The 20,259-nt window shown below is 46.8% G+C and overlaps 2 protein-coding genes across 2 annotated transcripts in view; one reads left to right on the top strand and one right to left on the bottom strand.

Moving 5' to 3' along the window:
• LOC309375319 (uncharacterized protein) overlaps positions 1-20,259 on the top strand; it is a 282,552-nt gene that overhangs the window by 137,452 nt on the left and 124,841 nt on the right. The gene's annotated exons all lie outside the window — the stretch shown is intronic.
• Positions 1-20,259, bottom strand: part of VSIG10L (V-set and immunoglobulin domain containing 10 like) — a 36,972-nt gene that overhangs the window by 5,880 nt on the left and 10,833 nt on the right. Inside the window, exons 2-9 of the mRNA XM_081920608.1 lie at positions 18,423-18,752; positions 13,168-13,431; positions 11,097-11,384; positions 9,144-9,401; positions 7,227-7,502; positions 5,532-5,819; positions 1,872-1,994; positions 78-139 (exon numbers count right to left, since the gene is read on the bottom strand). Of these exons, the coding sequence (XP_081776734.1) occupies positions 78-139; positions 1,872-1,994; positions 5,532-5,819; positions 7,227-7,502; positions 9,144-9,401; positions 11,097-11,384; positions 13,168-13,431; positions 18,423-18,752 (1,889 nt within the window). The remainder of the gene's footprint in view (positions 1-77; positions 140-1,871; positions 1,995-5,531; positions 5,820-7,226; positions 7,503-9,143; positions 9,402-11,096; positions 11,385-13,167; positions 13,432-18,422; positions 18,753-20,259) is intronic.

Genomic DNA, 20,259 nt, shown 5'->3' with positions numbered 1-20,259 from the left:
ACAATGGCCCCTCTCTCTCTCTCTCTCACACACACACACACACATCCCTATTATACTTGCATCTCATTTGATCTTACCTGACGTGACAGGTAGTGTTGTCGGTTCTCAGGTGGCGTTGGGGGGATTTTCTTCTCCTTTGCTGCAAGGAGTGAAAGGCCGATGTCACTACAGCTTTGCACTGGCGGTGAGATTGGCTGTCTCTCAGTTCCCAAAGAAATATCCCCTGGAATGCTGAACCAGAACTGAACCCTTCTGGCTAGTTGTGATCACAGCCAGCTCCCAATTGGCCTGTCCTCTTCAACTGTGACCAGCTCAGCACAAGGGCTAGAGGATTATTTTCCCCTCCTGACTTATTAGTATCAGTACAAGTGGGATCTGCAACAAAATGTTGCAGCGTGGAGTCTTCCTGATTGCTGTTAAAGGCAGACAGCTACCCCCTCCTCCAGGACACTCCCATGCAGGGGCAATTAATGTGGCACCTTCCAGATATTGCCGAACTACAACTCTCATAATTCTTGACCCTTGGTCATGCTGGCTGCAGCTGATGACTGGAGTTCAGCAATATCTGGAGGCGCTACTTTGCTCCCCCTGTTCTGTTCCCTTTCTCACCCTCAAGAGACATGTGGCATTCTGTGGCCACTGAACATGCTCAATCTTCACCAGGCTGGTTTGGGTTCCCCACCACCGCCACCCAACAAAGATGTGGCTCCTCCAAGTCTCCCTCTAGTGTGTGTAGGATGTTCTGCTTTAGCTGTATGAGCAAAAAACAGTCATGCCTGAACATCGGAAATAGAGGGATTGATGAGTTAAATATCAACCAGGTAGTATCAGATACTGATGCCCGCATTTGGCCAAAGAAAAGCCTTTATGCCAAATATATATCTGATGGGCAAAGTCAGGGGCATCTTGCCCATAGAGGCTAGTGGTGCAGGGCACCAGGGCGCCAAGTTCTGGAGGGTGCCAGGGAAGAGGTGGAGGCTGGATGCGGTGCCTCCTGGCATCAGCTCGCTGCCCTTGCCCGCCTCTGCCATGCCGCGACAAAGCAGCACCTTGCCCAGAGCCTCCGTCTGCCATGGCCACCAGTGCACGAAGCAGCCAGCTGAGCTGGGAGGCACCGCGTCCAGCCTCCGCCTCTTCCGTGCCAGAGGAGCCACACTCCAACCGCTGCCCGCCTCCTCCAGCCCTGCTGGCAGCGCCATCCTCCCTAAAAGAAGGTGGAAAACTCTGGGAAACAGGGGAGAGTGCGCCGGAGAGAGCTTTGTACCACAGCATCGGATATGCTTCAGACGGCCCTGGGCAAAGTCAAATGCAAAAGCTGGCCCAGTGAACACAGATTTCAGTACCCTGAGAGTCTCCATTTCTATCCAAGTTTCTAGCCCTTAAGACAGCATCTGATTTCCAGAGTTCTTTGGCAGGACTAGGGAAATGAAACTGGTGGGTGGAGCATAGAAAGGGTGTGTGTCTATTTCTCTATCCTATATTTACACAATCAATTATTATTATTATTATTATTATTATTATTATTATTATTATTAATTGAATTTATATACTGCCCTATACCCAGAGGTCTCAGGGCAGGCCACAGAATAAAATCCCATCTGACATCCTCCAAACGTTCTGAGAACTCCCATCATCCCCAAGCCTATAAGAATTGCAGTTCACAACTGCTGGAGGGCACCGGGTCGGGCAACTGTGGTTTAAAACTAACATAGTTATTCTATTTCTTGAGCCTGACTTTCCATGCTTGGTATTTAACTGGCTGAAGGGAGGTCAGCTGATCACACCCATATGCCATGTGATGCTTCCTGCCCAATTGGTAAAGATCAGCAATTCAGTTAGTTTGTGTTTCGCTTGTCCGTGGTTCAGCCTACCTTTCCGAAGGCAGATTGGCCAGATCAAGCAGATCAACAAGAACAGGAGCGCGAGGATCAGGAGTGCACCAAAGATGGAGCCAATCACTATTCCAGCAATGGCGCCTGCGCTCAGACTCGAATCTGTGACACAGAGGAAGGAGAGGAAATCAGGTTTAGAAACACAGGGGTCCTCAGGTTTGTCCTACCTCAGCCACAGTCCACAGAGGAGCTCTTGAGCTTCACATATTTGTCTCGCAAGACTGAAGAATTTCCAAGACTCGGAAATTTTGACCCTCGCTTCTTATTTTAGATCCTATCCATCAAGGATTCTAGAGCCAGAAAAGTTTTGAAAGCCAGGAATCTGATCCTCATCAGATGGTTTCCTTGAAACTGTAAGCTCCTGGTGAAAAACCTGAACTCCAGCACTCATCATCTGCAGTCAGCATGGACAATTGTCAGTGACGATGACAGCTGGAGTTCAGCTGCATCTGTATACTTTGTGTTGTGTGTTTATTACGTACATAAACACCACCTTTTCTCCCAAGGAGCTCAAGGCAATGTACATGGTTCTCTTCCTCCCCATTTTATCCGTGCAACAACCATGTGAGGTAGGTTAGACTGAGAGGCGGTGACTGAGCCCAAGGTCACCCAGTGAGTTTCATGGCGAAGTGGAGATTCAAACCCTGGTCTCCCAGGTCCTAGTCCAACACTCCAACCATTACACCACTTGAGGGATACAGGTTGCCCTTCCCTGTTGTGGACCATCAGAACACTCCGCAGGACATTAAAGGGAGGATAGGCACATATTAAGCGGCATGAACAGGAAACTGTTGCACCAAGAGCCACAAAGGCCACACAACCCAGGAGATGTTCTGTTGTCCAAGGAGGCGAAACCCTTCTATCAGAGGCAAAAGCATGGTGGGGCCGCTGGACCCGCAAATGGCTTGCTATGAAGGATCAGTGCATTCACATAACAAGTTTTTGTACTGCTACGCAGAGTGGAATTTAACAAAAGAGTAGCTTTCTTTTGAAAAGTAGAAAGAAGCAACAAGTTTCTAGATCTCATGGCAGAAGAAGAAAGATTGGAAGTGTCTCTATGACACTTCTTTCATTTGCCCTGGCTTGTTAAACAATCAAACAACAACTAAACCATGTGAAATAACACAAAATGCACAGAACTAAAGAGATTTCTGCAATCAGGCTCAACTCCGAACACAGACTTTGGGTTTTCTAGCACACAGGTAATGATGAGCTGGGCCCCACAGTTCAGTTTTAACAGCAGCAGCACCATCACAGATATATTGTTAAAAATAGAGATCTGGGATTGCAATATGCATCTTTGGACTAAAGAAGGGCCCCAGATCTGAAAAGGGTTAGGTTCTGAAAAGGACAAGGGGTACTGTAAATGTGATCTAGGTTTATAATAGTGTGACATTTTTCATGAAACCTTTGCATAGAAAAGCATCCCTCCAACACACAACTTTTCAGAGTTTGCTATGAAATAATTTGAATGGATTTTTTTGGGGGGGGGGTATCATTGCCCTCACTTGGAACTGGCTTTGTTTGACCTTAGTGACATGGCCACAGAGCCAGATCTGACTGGCTATGTTGTTATGATGTCATATCCTTAATTATCACAATTGCCTGGTTTTGCTCATGCCACTGTTCCCAGGGAGAATCCACCTCCCTCTCAATTGGCTTAATTTGCCCTCACTGATGTCAACAAAAAATAAAATTTATCTATTCACTACAAAATCCCTAGCTGGCTGGGATCACACATGTGACTATTCGCAGGAAGGGGACCAAGTATTACAGAAAAAAGTCCAAAATCAGAAGCACATTGGGGAAACAATAGTAGCAAACAGGATTGGGGGAAAGGTCAGTAGTGACCATATAATTTAGGAGCATTGGGGGGGAAATATTCCTGACTCTGAAAGCAGTGCTTTTATAACCCCATGATTAAAGCAGGAGAACATTTGGTGAACCTCTGCTTTATTTTACTTTTCGTTAAAGATTTTCATTTTTAACAATTATGGCAAAGCATTTTAAATGGCTGCAAAGTGCTTTTTTAAAAGCAGTAGGTGTGAACGCTTAGTACTGGCGCTAAACTATTTTAAGCCATTTAAAGCACTCTCGCCGCCTTTTGTGTCAATTCAGTCCCATAAAACCCGACTCTTTTCCTTTCCCCCTTCAAACCAGCCTCATAATGGCCATTGGCCTGGTCGCCTGTGGTGAGTGAAGAATTGCCTTCAGGCGACCAAGCCAAGGAACCTGTGCAAATCAGAAGAGAATGTCCCACTCTTCTGGGTCATGATTAAAAAGCGCATTTACTTTAAACGGAGAATGAAAACTCTCACAAAATGCACGTATGCATCAAAAAGTATGACTGTTAGGGCTGTGCAAGGCAACTCTGATTCTGCACCCCTGATCGGGCTCTGATCTGACCCAAACCGATCTCAGTCCTGAGACAAAGTGGGAGCCTTGCACTGCCTTTAATTAAAAACTAAGGTGTTAAACTGGACCTGAATTGGCTCGATTGGGTTCCTGATCTGTGATTTCTCCAGACAAGATGCACAGCCCTAATGGATATCATAAGTTAAGGTTCCTGCCTTCACTCTCCAGAAAGAGTGCACAGTCTGACATTTCATGCTCGCTTGCGATGTTGCCACCACGCAGCGACATTTTCCCTTGCCCTTTTAGCCCCAATTCTCTTCCTCCACAGGTTGGGGGCCACATGGGGGTTAGTGCTATACAAATGTTCCATAAAAATGCGGCTATTTGTTGAAATGAATGCCATCGAAGGCCCATTGGGAGGAATGGACATCGTGCAGATTTGGAAATAAATCTTACTGTCACCCTCTTTAAGTCCCTGTGAAGGAATACAACCGAGCTGCACGTAAACATCAGCAGCCTGAGAAGTTTGACTAAACTTAGAGGCCCCGTCTGCATGGTACATTTAAAGCAGAATCGTGCCACTTCAAACAGCCATGGTTTCTCTAAAGAATCCTGGGAACTGTAGTTTGTTGAGGGTGCTGAGACTAGGAGACCCTTGTTCCCTTTACTATTCCCAGAGTGGTTTAACAATCAATCCCTTTCCCCAGGGAACTTTGAGAACTGTAGCTCTGTGAAGGAAATAGAAATCTAGAAACTGCACCCTTGACAAACTACAGTTCCCCGGATTCCTTGGGAAACTATGTCTGTTTAAAGTACAGTCGTACTTTGATTTTCGTACAGCTTAGTTCTTGAATGTTTTGGCTCCCAAACACCACAAACCTGGAAGTAACTGTTCTGATTTGCGAACTATTTTTGGAAGCCGAACATCCGAGGGGGCTTCTGAATGACTGCAGGACCTTCCTGCAGCCAATCAGAAGCCACGCTTTGGTTTATGAACATTTTGGAAGTCAAATGGACTTCCGGAACAGATTCCGTTCGACTTCCAAGGTATGACTGCAGTATAAAGCTGCTTTAGATGCATAGTGCAGATACAGCCTAAAATTAGTGCAAGTTCTTTTACTTCAATATGAGCAGCTTATATTTGTGCAGGTGGGTGTGGGTATGAATAATATAGGATAGCAAATTTTGTTGTGGGCCAGTCATTTTTCTAGACTTATCTGAAATGCTATCCCCATCCTCAAACCACCTTGTTCCACGTTGTCTCCTAAAATCAGGAACACACACCTGGTTGAAGGATGTAAACAACAGAGGCGTTCCCGGCTTGGGATCCCAAACGAGGCACAACCTGGAAGGAGTATGGCGTTTGGGGCTCCAATCCTATAACAGTGGTGGATCGGTTGTTGGCTCCTAAGACTTGCACCGTCTTCCATTCCTCAGCTGAACGGTGCTGCTGAGGACCTTGCATCTGGATCCAGAAGCTAGTCACTGCAGATCCATTTGGAACGGTCCAGACCAGATAGGCAGAACCAGGATGAGGTCCGTGAGAGAGAGTCCAGTCGGCGATCGAAGGACCTGCCGAGAGAGGATAACTCATGGAGGGTGCAGTCCAACAGGTACAGTCCTGCTGCTCAGGACCAAAACAGATGTGATACGGAAGATTTGATGCACAATGTCTGTAACTCAGTGGCTGGGAATCTGCTTTGCAGGCAGAAGGTCTCAGAGAGCTGGGAGAGGCCTCTGCCTGAAAATCTGGACAAGTGATGACAATATTGAGCTAGAGGGGCCAATGGTCTTACTCAGCATAAGGCAGCTTCCTATGTTCTGAGGACAAGCCCTCCAGATGTTGTTGGACACCAACTCTCATCAGTCAGCATCACCTACCCAGCATGACGAACAGCTGAGGATGATGGGAGCTGCAGCCCAGAAGTATCTGGAGGGACAAAGGTTCTGCATCCTTGCTATAGTCTTATCGGTGAGCAGATTTCCCAATTTTAAAATTTTATTTTTAAAGTTTCTTAAGTGGCTAGTGTCTGATAGTAACTGGAAAAGTAGTAATGTGAATGTTCAACACATGCGCGCGCGCACACACACACACACACACACACACACACACAGGGGTTCATTTCCTGGTACATCTCATCAAAATAAGTTCCACTGAGTTTAATGGCTCTTACTCCAGGAAACTACGAAACTACATCACTCCCCTCTCCTCACAGCTGCTATTGGATTAAAAAAAATACAGATATTTGTATAATGCCTGAAGTTTCCACCCCCAGCCCATCCTCAACTTCCAGGCAGGGATGATTTAGACCAGGAAAATAATGTGGTTGGGATTAATTAATTCAGGCAAGAATAGGGTTCACCACTGTAGGAGGAGGCCCACCAGAAGACATTTTATTTATTACTTCACACTTAGGCCTCCTCTTTCCCCCAAAGTCTGAGAGGTCAAGGAGGTGTACATAGTTCTCTTCCTCCCCATTTTATCACTCACAACAGACCTGTGAGGTGGGTGAGACTGTGACTGGCCCAAGGTCGGTCAGTGAGTTTCATGGCTGGGTGGGGATTTGAACCCTGGTCTCCGAGATCCTAGTCCCACACTCTAACCACTACATCACACTGGCTCTACCCAAATCATTCCTCAAGCCAATAACTGCCCTGCCACCCAATACAGCCCCTCCTTCAGACTGGACGTGGATGGTTTAAAAAGACATATTGGTTGTTTCTCTCCCAAATCTTGCTTTGTCTTGAAAAGTGAGCACCCATGCCCTCATTCAAAATGGTGTCCCCATGCACACATTCCAGCTTCTCACACTTCACTGCCAGGAACCAAAATGGTGGCTACTACACTTGCTCTTTCCCCACCTAATGTAGCTGCCTGGCTGCTATTTACAGCAGAGAACAAAAGGCTGGTGTTAGGAACCCATGAAAAGAAATAGATATAGAAAATAGGAATTCAGTGGTCATAGAAGGAGCTCTCACCAAGGATGGTGAGGTTCGAACGTTGAGATCCCAGTGGATTATAGCAGGTGGCACTGTAATCGCCCAGGTCATCTGGGGAAGTGAAGTTCCAGATGGTGAGCTGCGTTCGACCGGGGTTCAGGTGGTAACGGCCTCCAACAGGAATGAGAGACCCCTTATTCCGAAACCAGTCAATCTCCACAGGGTTGAAGGTGCCTTGGCAATGCAGTTCCATGGTAACAGACTCTTCAGTGCTGCTGTATGTCCGGAATGAAAGGAAAACTCCTGAGGGAGCTTCTGTGGTGGGAGATTAGGGGGAGGGGAGGGAAGCCTGTTATGCTGGTAAACAAAACTTTCTGAAAATAGAAGACAAGGCAAAGCTCAGTGGTAGGTCATCTGCTGTGCATGCAGAAGAACCCAGGTCCAATCCTTGGCATCTCCAGGCAGGGCTGGGAGATAACCTCTTTCTGAAGAGAGACCCCTGGAGAGCTGCTACTAGTCAGCATAGACAACAGTCAGCTTGATGTACTAGCATAATGAAGCTCCATATGTTAGTCACATCATCATCAGACTGTGGTGTCTTTAGAGTATTCCCAGACTGTGATGTCTTTAGGATATCTAGCTTTATTTACACATATATGCAACCTGAGTGTAGGATGGAGGTGCTCTATCAGATCTTGCTTCTCAGCTGGGTTTCCAAGGAGGGCCCCAAGCCACTGTGTCTGAAGTTTTCAACATCTGCCAAAAACTCTCTCACACCATTGGCCTATTGTTCTACATCCTAGGATGATGTGGCATCCAGCCCAGTGAGGTGGGAAAATGCTTATCCATTTGTCTCCATGGTAACAGGGCAACTTCTTCGGCCATGTCGATGGAAGTACTTGACTAAGGCCATGATCTTACAAAGAAATTGCTCTGGCTGTTTCAGCAGTTTCATCTACTAGATTCTAAGCCACCGTGATACAGAATCACGGGTCTGGAAGGAACCCGTGGATATCATCCAGACTGACCCCCCCAAACCTTTAACAAGTTGGATTCGTAATGTCCATTTTGCCTAATATAGTGAGTTTGTTCTTTTCAGTTTCAGTGCCCCTTTTTAGTATTATTCATAACATTTGTATCTTCTTCCTCCAAGGATTTCAAGACAACAAATATTGGGGTTACTCCATTTTATCCTCACAACAACCCTGTGAGGTAGGTTAGGATGAGAGAAAGGGACTGGGACAAAGATCAGCAAGTGAGCATCTCTCTTTCTAACCAACTGCAAAACTCTGCCCACTGAATCTCACTGGTTCTAACTAGCTAAGCCCTCTTAATGGGGGCCTACTAAACCCCTAAACCATGCACCAAGCACCCCATCATTTGCTGGTAACAGCTCACTTATTAATTGTTAACATTCACAGCTCACCTTTTCCTCCAAGGAGCTCGAAGCAACATACATGATCCTTTCATCCCCATTTTATACTCACAGAAACCCTTTGAGGTAGGTCATGCTGAGAGACCACGATTGTCTCAAGGGCACCCTGTGTGCTCCATGGCCCAATGGAAATTTGAACCCTGGTCTGCCAGGTCCTAGTCCAACACTCTGACTGCTACACCACAATACTACACCAGAACCAGAACCAATATCTTGCCTTCCGGTTCCTCCTTGTGGAGGATTCTGGTAACCAGTTTAGTAGTTTAGATTTGATATCCCGCTTTATCACTACCCGAAGGAGTCTCAAAGCGGCTAACATTCTCCTTTCCCTTCCTCCCCCACAACAAACACTCTGTGAGGTGAGTGAGGCTGAGAGACTTCAGAGAAGTGTGACTGGCCCAAGGTCACCCAACAGCTGCATGTGGAGGAGCGGAGATGCGAACCCGGTCCCCCAGATTATGAGACTACTGCTCTTAACCACCACACCGCTAGTCTCAGTACCATAAAACCACTAGTCTCACCTGGAATCAAGCTGCAATTGCCTTGCCCGGTCATATGGCGTCCGAGGCAGGTGATTTTGGTGCCACTGAGCTCAGCTGGGAAGGGAGAGACCAGCAATCGCTGCAGGTTGGAGGTGCTGACCTCCTCCTCGTGTCCTGGGAGCCCCCGGAAGGTCAGTTGCGGGATAGGGGAGCCACCAGGCCAGGAACAAATGAAACGCAAAGCGGTACCATTGTCTGCTGAGGCCACAGAGCAACGGGGGGATCCAAAGGGTCGTTCTAAGCGGGGAGAAAGAAAGAGATAACTCAACCATACACACAAATCAGATTGGCTGGGTTCAGAGAGACAGAATATTTCATAACAAGGAAAAAGATCTTCAAACAACTTAGTTTCACGCATGCGGCTATCAGAACCAGCTCTTGCTAAGTGGGAGGGAAAAGAGGTGGCCTGGTTAGCTAATTTTAGCCAGGGCTTGCCAACCTTGCTGGGTCAGTGGGCACATTTGGAATTTTGAGGAAGTGTGTCGGGTGCCAGTCATAAAATGGCTGCCATGGGGTATGTAGGATTTCATAAAATGGCTGCCATGGGGGTGGGGTGGGGGTTCTAGGAGATGTCAAGCCCCTAAATCAAGAAACAGGAGAAACCTTCTCAAAGCAGAATGCGTAACAAAATCAACATAACTTCATAATAATAACAAAAAAATCTGAGATAAAAAAACATTAAAGGGAGGAGAAAACATCAAACTGGGTCACATAGCAGGGTAAGCTTGTGTTAATAATAGCTGAGGTTAAAACAAAAACAAAAACCTAAGCATGAAAGATGCCTGCCTAAAAGGCAAAGGCAGTGAATTTAGTTCAACAGAAGCCGGATCAAAAGAGAAGGAAGATTTCATGCAGACGTAGAGCAAAGTAGAAGCCCTCCAGATGTTTTAGACTTCATTTCCCATCAGCCCCAACATGGGCGATGGTCAGGGATGCTGGAAGTTGCCACGGTAGCTACTTCTGCTGTAGAGGAAAAGGCATCTCTCTGCACCAGACTTCCACTGGTTTAACAGTCATTCCACTTCTGGTGAAATCTGGACTCTTTGACAAGGATGGGAAACTCTACAATGGAAACCTAGCATCTCACCAAATTATAATTCCTAGGGCTCTTTGGGGAAGGCTTTGAGAGGGATACTAGAATCATTTACTCCTGATGGTGAAGCTCTGAGTGATGCTGCTTAGGTAGTGGCACCCACACACAAGAGTGAAGTATCAACAGGCTTGGGGGGAACCCAAGGTTTGCAGAACATTTAAAAAATGAATTCTAAATGGGGTGTGCACCCAACACAACTCAATGGGGCTGAGCCTGCTCTGTGACCACAGAATGTTGAATAACCATTAAGGGTGGGAGAAGGAATATCTTCACCCCCATTGCTCAGCCAAGACACTGAGGTCCAGCTCCGAGGGCCTTCTGGCGGATCCTTCACTGTGAGAAGTGAAGCCACAGGGAGCCAGGCAGAGGGCCTTCTTGGTAGTGGCGCCTGCCCTGTGGAATGCCCTCCCATCAGATGTCAAGGAAATAAACAACTATCTGAATTTTAGAAGACATCTGAGGGCAGACCTTCAGACATCTGAAGGCAGTATAAATAATAAAATTTTAATGAGTATGATATTGTTAGTGAATCCTAGAAGAGAAGAGTAGAGAAAGAGTCACACAGATATGAAAAGAATAGAGAGAATTGTCTGGATAGGTCATTTCTTGGTTTACAAGAGCACAGCCACTATCCACCCCCCACTCTGCCCTGGAAAACTGGGGGTTGGAACTTGATGGGCTCCTGAAAGGGGGGGCCTTCCACACTGCAACATTTTGCTGCAGCTCCCCACGTGCAAACCTTTCTGGTGCAGATATACATGCTCCTGCGCCTGACTCACTCCCTGCTGAGATGAACGTCTCTTAGTGCGACAGGAAGATGGACATCAAATTCAACTCACGGGCAACAGTGAGATGGTGAGTGTTTCGAACCCGGCGCTGCGTGCGCTGATTGATGGCCAAGCAGGAATACGAGCCGGCCTGATTCAGCTGAACATTGGGGAGCTGCAGAACAGGCAAGGAAGGCACGTAGAGGTCCTGAGCGTCTGCCATGTTCCAGTACATCTTGGCCGGGGGCTCGGACGGTGCCAGGCATGTTAGATTCACGGTACTGTTCACCAGCACAAAACTCCCCGCGTCAGAGTCCCGCTCCGACGAGGAAACGGTAATCGTCGGGGTCTCTGGGCCATCTGAGAGGAATGAAAGCCACACAGCCATGTAATACGGTACCAATGAAATGTCTATTTCCTAGGGTTGTTTTATTTTTTAAAGACACAACAGGCAATCTATCCGTCAGGCTTAACTGCCAGGGAACCTGCCTCCTCTCCCCAGCTTTGGTTATCCAGGTTGCGACCTCGCTGACAAATGTGGCCATTCAGATTGATGCAGTGGTCATTTCGCAGCAGAAATGTGCATTACGGTCGGCTGTATTTGCCCAGCCACCTGGGTAAAAGGCAGCGCAGCCGTCTGAAGTAGTGTCCCTTCCGCTTGCGGCGGGGATGTTTGCCCTTTCTCCCCGAGAAGCGCAGCGAAAGGCTGGCCGAGGTCGCTGGCCGCAAGCACATGCAGGGAGGGGTGAGGAAGAGGAAGTAAGTGTGCAGAATCAGTGCATGAACTCCTGTGAATGATTCTGACTATGTGGTCTTCGCCAGCAGCCAGGAGGAAGAGGAAGAAGAAGAGGAAAGAAGCTGTCTGGAAGCAAGATGGACGTGTGACTGGTCCTTAAGCCACATCTCCCTTCGAGCAGCCAACTGAACTCTGGTAAATCTTCCTTAAGGACATCTAGCCCAGTATCCTGTTTTCACAGGAGCCAACCAAATGCTAAACATTAAAAACACTTCCCTGTACAGAATTGCCTTCAGACGGCTTGGGGGTCAGATAACTCCATACCCTCCAACCTTTATCCAATGAAAATAGGGACGTCCTAAAGAAAAGCAGGACATTTCGGGATCAAATGAGAAACTGGGACGGCTTCTTTAAATCAGGGATATCCCTGGGAAAAAGAGACACTTGGGGTATCTGTAATATTTAGAGACTCATGCTCTACTGAATGAGCTATGCTTCATTATTCCTTTCGTTATGATGACATCATCAATAATAGGTGACAGGCGACAACATTCCTCTTCCCCCAGGCCTTTGGCTAATTAAACAATGTAAGGCTTTTTAAACTCTGTGTCTGAGGGTCATTGTTTTGTTTGCTATTGCATTATGTATTTCTGTGTTTTTATATTGTAAACCACTCTATGATTCTTGGATGAAAGGCAGTACAGTGGTACCTTGGCTTACAACCATAATCCGGAGTTCCGGAGGTCGATTTGTAAACCCAAACAGGATGTAACCCAAGGCGCGCTTTCGCCAATGGGGCCTCCCCAAAAAGTTTGTTCGTAATCCAAAAAAAGGTTGCAAACTGGGACACGCACTTCTGGGTTTGATGTGTTTGTAATCCAAAATGTATGCAAACCAAGACATATGCAAATCAAGGTACTACTGTATACATTTTTAAAAAAATAAAGTGACTGGTTTTTAGCCTGAAAATCAGATTATAAATACCCAAGGAATGAATAAGCACAGATACCAGGCTAGTCCTCAAGTACATTGTCAGCCTGCCTCTGTGATCTTTAGGAGCAGGGCTCCCTAGAAGTCTAAAAGTTATTTAGTTATGTGTTTTGTGTGTGTGTGTTTTGATGCTATAAACCACCCTGTGATCTTTGGGTGAAAGGCGGTATACAAATTCAATAAACACAAAAATAAAGTTATCATTTGCTACATTTTTATCCCACCCTTTGTCTTCTTCCTTAAGAATACCTGGCCTCAGGGAGCTGGACTAGGCTGAGAGCCAGCGACTGGCCCAAGACCATCCAGGAAGATGAGTGGCTTAGCAGGTATACGTAGCTGGCTGTCCACAGTTTACGTCCAACCACAAGGATAGAATATGTCAGTATATAAAAACGGTAATCTCTAGTGTGTACTCACAATAGACAGTAAGGTTGGCAGTGCCAGTCCCGTTGCCAAAAGGGTTGGTGATAGTACAGCGATAGACGCCCGCATCATTACGTAGAGGGTTTCTGATTTGCAAGGAACCAGCCAAGTGCAAGAATCGGGGGTTTTCTTCTAGGTTTTTCCCATCCTTGGTCCAGGAGACAGAGCCTCGGACTGGGGTGCAGTTGAGGGCCACCGAGCTGTCTCCTTCTGTCACCTCCGCAAAGGGTGGGGTCACAGAGACATTGCCCACCTCCTCTGGAAAACGAGTAAATACAGGAATGGGAAGTGAGAGCTGCTCCCACACTGTAGTAGGTCTAGCCCAGAAATAACCAGCATGGACCACCCCGCCCCCACCCCCAGATATTGTCAGACTCCAGCTCCCACCAGCAGGGCCAATGCTCAGGGGTGATGGGAGTTGTAGTGTAACAACAGCCCTAGAGTGCCACACTGGCTACCCCTGCTCTAGCCACTAATTCCCACTCCCTTCCCAGATGGAGCTGTGAATTCAAAAGTGTTTCTTCCCAGCTCCTGTGTTTGTGCATTAGTCTCTTGTTATAGTAAGATTCCTAAGTTTGCACCTATGCATATACTTATAAATTTGCATTTTGTTTCATATCAGTGCAAGTGCAGAATAGAGGTGGTAGCAGAGTTCCCCCAAGCTAGGTTTTGAAAAAGCACCTCTGGAGGCTTGTTTAACTAAGGCTCAAAAGGAGAGGTGAGTTTTACACTTCCTCAGAGGGAGAAGAAAACTTCACGTCCCTATATTCTTCTCGACGTCCAATGAAAATCTGAGCCTCAGAAGAATCTCTGGCTTCTCTGACTGTGAAAGGTTTTGCGTGGCAAGGAGAGAGAGCTCTCTGAGCTGAGCAAAGCCGTTGTCAGCCAGGAATCATCTAACCAGAGACTCCCTGCAGGGGACCAAAGTCTCTAGGGCTGGGACAGATTGGTAGCTGGAGGTCACCAGCTAGAAGCAGCTCGCAAGGTACTAGCTTCCCAGCAAGTAGGTCACTGGTGGTTACTGAGAGGGAGATGGGCAGGTGGCAGGGAGGTTGGTAAGGTGCAAAAGCAGCGGCGAAGCCAATCCAGCCCTCCTGCCAATGCGTTTGCACTGCGCCAACCTCCCATGCCACCTCACCCCCTCCCTCTTGCTAAGCCCACCCACTGACTTTACCACACCCATCGCACACACTGACAGATCTGTCAACATACCATGATCCTCAGCTGCCAAACCCAGCCACTCCACCCTCGGGCTGTGGGGGCAATAATGGAGGAAGACATGGAAAAGCATCCCCTGCAAGACATCTCTGGGACACTGGCTTGCTCCCACTCCCTTGCAGCGTACTTAATTGTCCCCTGTGCAGTGAAAGAAGGTGATGCTGCCCCATCTAGGCAGCCTAAGAGGGCAAATGAGGACACACACACACCCCACTCAATACGAAGGTGATTTGCACATGCTACTTTATATGCACAGCTGCACATTTTGAAATGTTGATTTACATAGAAAGACAATGCACCTCCGCCACAATGTTGACATCTGTGACCCAGTGACATGTGTGCCCGCACAGTCTAGGAGCTAAGTATTGTTGGGCCACTTGGAGGCCATCTTTGTCTTGAGATCAGACTTGGGAGTTGGGCAGCTCATCAATACGGGACTCCTTCTAAACAGAGGACTGCTCCATCACTCCCAGTCTGCCCTGGACAGGCTCCCACCTGCCTGCCTTCCTACTTCCAACCAGTCCAAGCGGTGGCCCTGCCTATCAAGCTTCCTCCTCCTTAGTCTCAGCTATGCCCCTTGTAGAACTCAACAGCAGGAGGGATGGGGAACCAAACTGGGGTTTAGTTGTCTCTTCCTGTCGTGGGCTCTGGCGCCACCTACTGCCAGGCTCCCAGCCTCCCACTCCACAAGTCCCAAAGGGCACCAGCACCACTGGGGAAGCCTCTTTTACGTGGACTTGCAGGGCTTCCTCGCTCTTGGCTTTTATCCCTGCAGCCCAAGGCTGGACTGGCAGCTTTGGGCCAGTTTTTGCCACCGGGGCCTCTTCACTCTGCCTCAGTTTAATATAATAGAGTGAAATTGCTTCATTACATGGAACAGGAGAAGAATTAAGAAGTAGCCCTGGCCTCACTTGGGAGGGGGGCGGTTAAGTCAGAGTCAGGCTGTTATTTTGCTTCTGTTTGTGCTTGACTGATTTCTGAGCTAATCCGAGATGAGCATGGGAGAGCCTGCCTGTCTCTGGTGCAGAGAACATGAAAACAAGTGTGCTGCTGGAAGAGCAGAGTCTTCGGAAACACACAAGAGCATCTGGGACACTGATCCCTGGTATGGAAAGCCAACTTCTGCAAGCATGCCCCTGTTTTCATACGATGGAACGCCGGAGGGCATGTTGAGGAAAACTCCGCTGCTATGTGCACAGCCCTAGCACACCAGCGCATTGGGTGTCCCCGGTGTGCTGACATTGCAAGAGGAAGCAGGGCAACCTGCTTTCAGTGAGGTGTTGCCTTGTCGCTTGCGACGCTGCAGATGTAAGAGTTTCCGTGGTCAGGGTTAAATAAACCTGAAGAGAGGGCAATCTGCGGGCCAGAGCAGTCAGGATCCAGGGCAGCCATGCCATTAGACAAAGGGAGGCAGCTGCCTCAGGCAGGCGATGGTGTGGGTGGCCAAAACAGCCACAAGCCATTTCTCTTTCTTTTTTATATATCTAATTTTTATTAAATTTACTGTTTTGCAATTTAAAATACTCATTTTGCATCCTTAAGATATCAGTGACTTCCCTTCTTCTCTTTCCATAGTTCATTTTACATATCATAAATCCCCACCTATTTTACAAAAAGTATACCATTCAGTATTCCACTATTGCATCCATCAAAACTGCCAGCGTTTTCAGCTGTACACAGTTATTTTCCATATATTCAAATAAATGTTTGCCAATCTTCTCTAAACATATGCTCTTCTTGTTCTCTTATTCTATATGTTAAGTCTTCGAGTTGTGCATATTCTGTCAATTTAAGTTGCCATTCTTCTTTAGTTGAGACCTTGCTCGTTTTCCATTTTGGGGCTAACAAAACACGGTCCAAAATTGTTGCATACATAAATAACCTTTTTTGACACCTGGGAATTTCAGTCTGAATTATCTCCAACGGAAAGGACTGGGGGTTTTTATTGGGGGGGGGGGAATACTTTAAAACATTTTTTTCAATTCATTATGGATCATTTCCCAATACTCTTTTACCTCACAAACCATTTCTATTTCTTGCCACACAGCCTGTCTTAAGCTCCCTGATCTGGCCTTGCGCTTCAGGTGCAATGGAAGGTGAAATCCCCAGTGTTGAAGAAAAATTATTGTGGGATATCTAAAACAAGGAAGTCAAAACCAACTACAGTGGTGCCCCGCAAGACGAATGCCTCGCAAAACGAAAAATGCGCAAGACGAAAGGGTTTTTCGGTTTTTGCGTCTCTTCGCTAGATGAATTTCCCTATGTGCTTGCTTCACAAGACGAAACGTCTTGCGAGTTCTTGCGAGTTTTTTCCCTTTTTCTTAAAGCCGCTAAGCTGTTAATACCTGCTAAGCCGCTAAGCCACTAAGCAGTTAATAGCCGCTAAGCCGCTAATAGCCGTGCTTCGCAAGACGAAAAAACCGCAAGACAAAGAGACTCGCGGAACGGATTAATTTCGTCTTGTGAGGCACCACTGTACTTCTGATTGCTAGAAAAGCACACAGAGAGAGGAAGTTGGATCTCATAGGGTCTACAGAAAATTCTCCCCATGAGAGCCAAGGCCACTGTGCCCATCCAGGTAAAGGGGAGCAATTTATATGATCTGGTCACTTCCCCGGCCTGCTCTCTCTCTGCCCTCTGTTATCGGATCGGATCTCTTCTCTTCGATGCTTCATCAATGACTAGGGATGTAGGACATGCACTGAGCCCGAGTCACAGCTCAGACCCTAATTCTAATCTAAACTATAATATAAGTATTAGCACTTTATGGAACTGTTTAGAACTTTTACGGCTGTCTGGAACTTCCGAAAACTGTATTGGAGAATCACTGGCAGCAGGAGCCATCAGTACTCCAGATACGAAGAAGTAATCAGTGTGCAGAACACGCAATCAAAGTGATGTGGGAACTTCACAGTGCTTGCAGCAGAAACAAAGGCAAACTGCAGCTTTGATTTATTCTAAGCAATAAGAAGTGTTGTGCATTGTACAATGTACAAAACATTGTACAAGTATTAGAAAATTTGCAAGCTCTATTTTTTCCTGTATTATAATACATGCTATGCATATTACATATTACACAGCTACATATACAAAAATTAATTTATGGATTTAGGGGTGATGTTCCACCTCCCCCCCCCCAAAAAAAAAGATTTGGAAATGACTGTTCATTCCATTGTTTTCAGCCAAAAGTTCATTTAACTAAGCTACAGGAACATGAGTTTGTAAAAAAATAAAAGTTATAACCCTGGTGCCTAATGTGCTGTAAACTGCTTTGAGTGGTACAGAAATGAAATTATTAATAATAATCAGTGTTTTTTTTCTGGGGGGACACAGGGGTATGCATACCCCTAAACATTTTGTGAATCTAAGTTTGGCCTCATTGAGGGGCAGTATTTCAATATGAGTAGGAAAACGAGAGTACCCCTAAACATTTTTTAAGGGGAAAAATGCACTGATAATAATTTTAAGCCTGCCTCCTAACGAATCCCAGCACTTTTTTACAAGCTGTGTTTCCCAGGGTTCTTTGGCTGTCAAAGTAGTAAGGTAAAGGTAAAGAGACCCCCGACCGTTAGGTCCAGTCGTGGCCGACTCTGGGGTTGTGGCGCTCATCTTGCTTTACTGGCCGAGGGAGCCGGCGTACAGCTTCCGGGTCATGTGGCCAGCATGACTAAGCCGCTTCTGGCGAACCAGAGCAGCGCACAGAAATGCCATTTACCTTCCCGCCAGAGCGGTACCTATTTATCTACTTGCACTTTGACATGCTTTCGAACTGCTAGGTTGGCAGGAGCAGGGACCAAGCAACGGGAGCTCACCCCGTCGCGGGGATTCGAACTGCCAACCTTTTGATCAGCAAGTCCTAGGCTCTGTGGTTTAACCCACAGCGCCACCCACATCCCATCAAAGTGGTACAGTAGTGCTTTAAATATATGGTGAAGATGTGGCCAGACTTTGTGAGAGGCTGGAGCCAGAGACAGGAAAGGCACTTAAGCTACGGACTCGCCCATCCACAGTGGCAAAACACCAGTACTCACCGTACACCATGACAGCGATGTTGCCTTTCTGTACCGCATTCCCTAGCGGGGAGATCTCCACCGTGTAGATGCCAGAATCTGAGGTTGTCACGGCCGTGATACTGAGGTTCCCACTCCCAGGGACCACGCTGAACCGAGGATGGAATCTGTCTGCTACCACAACAGTGAAGTTGGGTCTCAAGGTTCCCATTGCTATGTTGGTTGCATTTTGCCTCCAGATAATGGTGGTTTGAGAGTGAGAGGGGGGTAAGGCAAATGGGACCGGGAGAGAAACGGAGTCCCCCACTATCACGGCCAGAGGAGATGAAGGCAGAGCAGGAAATAAGGGAACTGAAAATGAAGAGAGGGGAGAATGAGATTATTATATTTCTTTGCTAACGCTCGTGTGGTTCAGCGGCAATAATCACTTGAAACAGGAACTCGTATCCACACACAGAAAAGTTCTTCTACATCAGCTTTTCCCAGGTCTGGCCTCCTCTAGATGTTTTGCATTTTAACTCCTATCAGCCTCAGACATGGGAGATAAAAGTCTTTTTCTTCTCTTTTATCCCATTGCTGGAAAAAGACAATGGCCTTTTCGAGAGATGTGAAAGTACGGGCAGAGCTATCTGATTTGTTTCTTCTGCAAATGTCAAAGCCCATTGTTGCCTTTGTGAGGACTGATCCTGCTGTGAGGACCAAGGAGAAAACTCCATGTAGTTGGCATTTTAATAAGAGACCACCTAATTTGCACTTCTCAAAGCAGTGCAAGAACCAAAACACAACTATGTTTCGAAAATTGGCACTTGCCCAGATTTCGTGAACCAAGCAATGTGAACAAAAATGCATGGGGGGGGAGGGAAGTGTGCATGAAAATGGATATATAGGTGGAAAGCACATCCAAAAATATATTGTATATTATGGGAAATAGTTTGCAGAAAGGTGCATGTTGGTCACAAGTGCATGCAAAATATGTGTTTGTTAGGAGAAATCTGTACCAAAATATTGATGTCGCATAGACTTTTAAAAAAATCACAAACTGCTGCAGAAATTAGGAGAACTGCATTTAAGAGCTTATATACACATGCGTTTTCTCTGTGCTTTCCAGAAAAGGCTTGCGTTTTCAAGCTCCATGTCCAAGCACTCTTTTCTCTCTTTTTTGCTTTGGAACCTTCCCCGCTAAATCCCACTGAAATGGCAATCCACAAAGAACCTAAATGGCCTCGGCCCAGTATACCTGAAGGAGCGTCTCCACCCCCATCGTTCTGCCTGGGCACTGAGGTCCAGCTCCAGGGCCTTCTGGCAGTTCCCTCACTGGAAGAAGCAAAGCTACAGGGAACCAGGCAGAGGGCCTTCTCGATAGTGGCGCCCGCCGTGTGCAACGCCCTCCCATCAGATGTCAAAGAGATAAACAACTACCTGACATTTAGAAGACATCTGAAGGCAGCCCTGTTCAGGGAAGTTTTTAATGGGTGACATTTTAATATATTTTTAATCTTTGTTGGAAGTCGCCCAGAGTGGCTGGGGAAACCCAGCCAGATGGGCGGGGTACAAATAATAATTATTATTATAACCCAAATTGCCACTTTTTGCACTTCAGCTGTGAAGAGCAGGTTTTTGCAGGGAAAGCTCTGGTGCAAAAAAAAAAAAAAGGAGAACCCAAAACACCAGAGGTTTAAATTGCAGACATGTGCCTGGAAAGAAGGGTCCAAGCGGTAAGTGTGGATAAGTTTGCAAAAATGAGAAGCGGAGAGAAACTGAAACTGATGGATTTTGTCCGGGGCTCTCTTTTTTCAGCAGGAACTCACCGGAAATGAATTCCAGCACCATTGCCAATACAGTGGACACTCGGGTCGTG

This window comes from Podarcis melisellensis (assembly GCF_964234715.1).
Source record: "Podarcis melisellensis genome assembly, chromosome: 8".
Classification (NCBI taxonomy): domain Eukaryota; kingdom Metazoa; phylum Chordata; class Lepidosauria; order Squamata; family Lacertidae; genus Podarcis; species Podarcis melisellensis.
The sequence above is the reverse complement of the archived record's forward strand: the minus strand, read 5'-3'. Positions and strand labels throughout refer to the sequence as shown.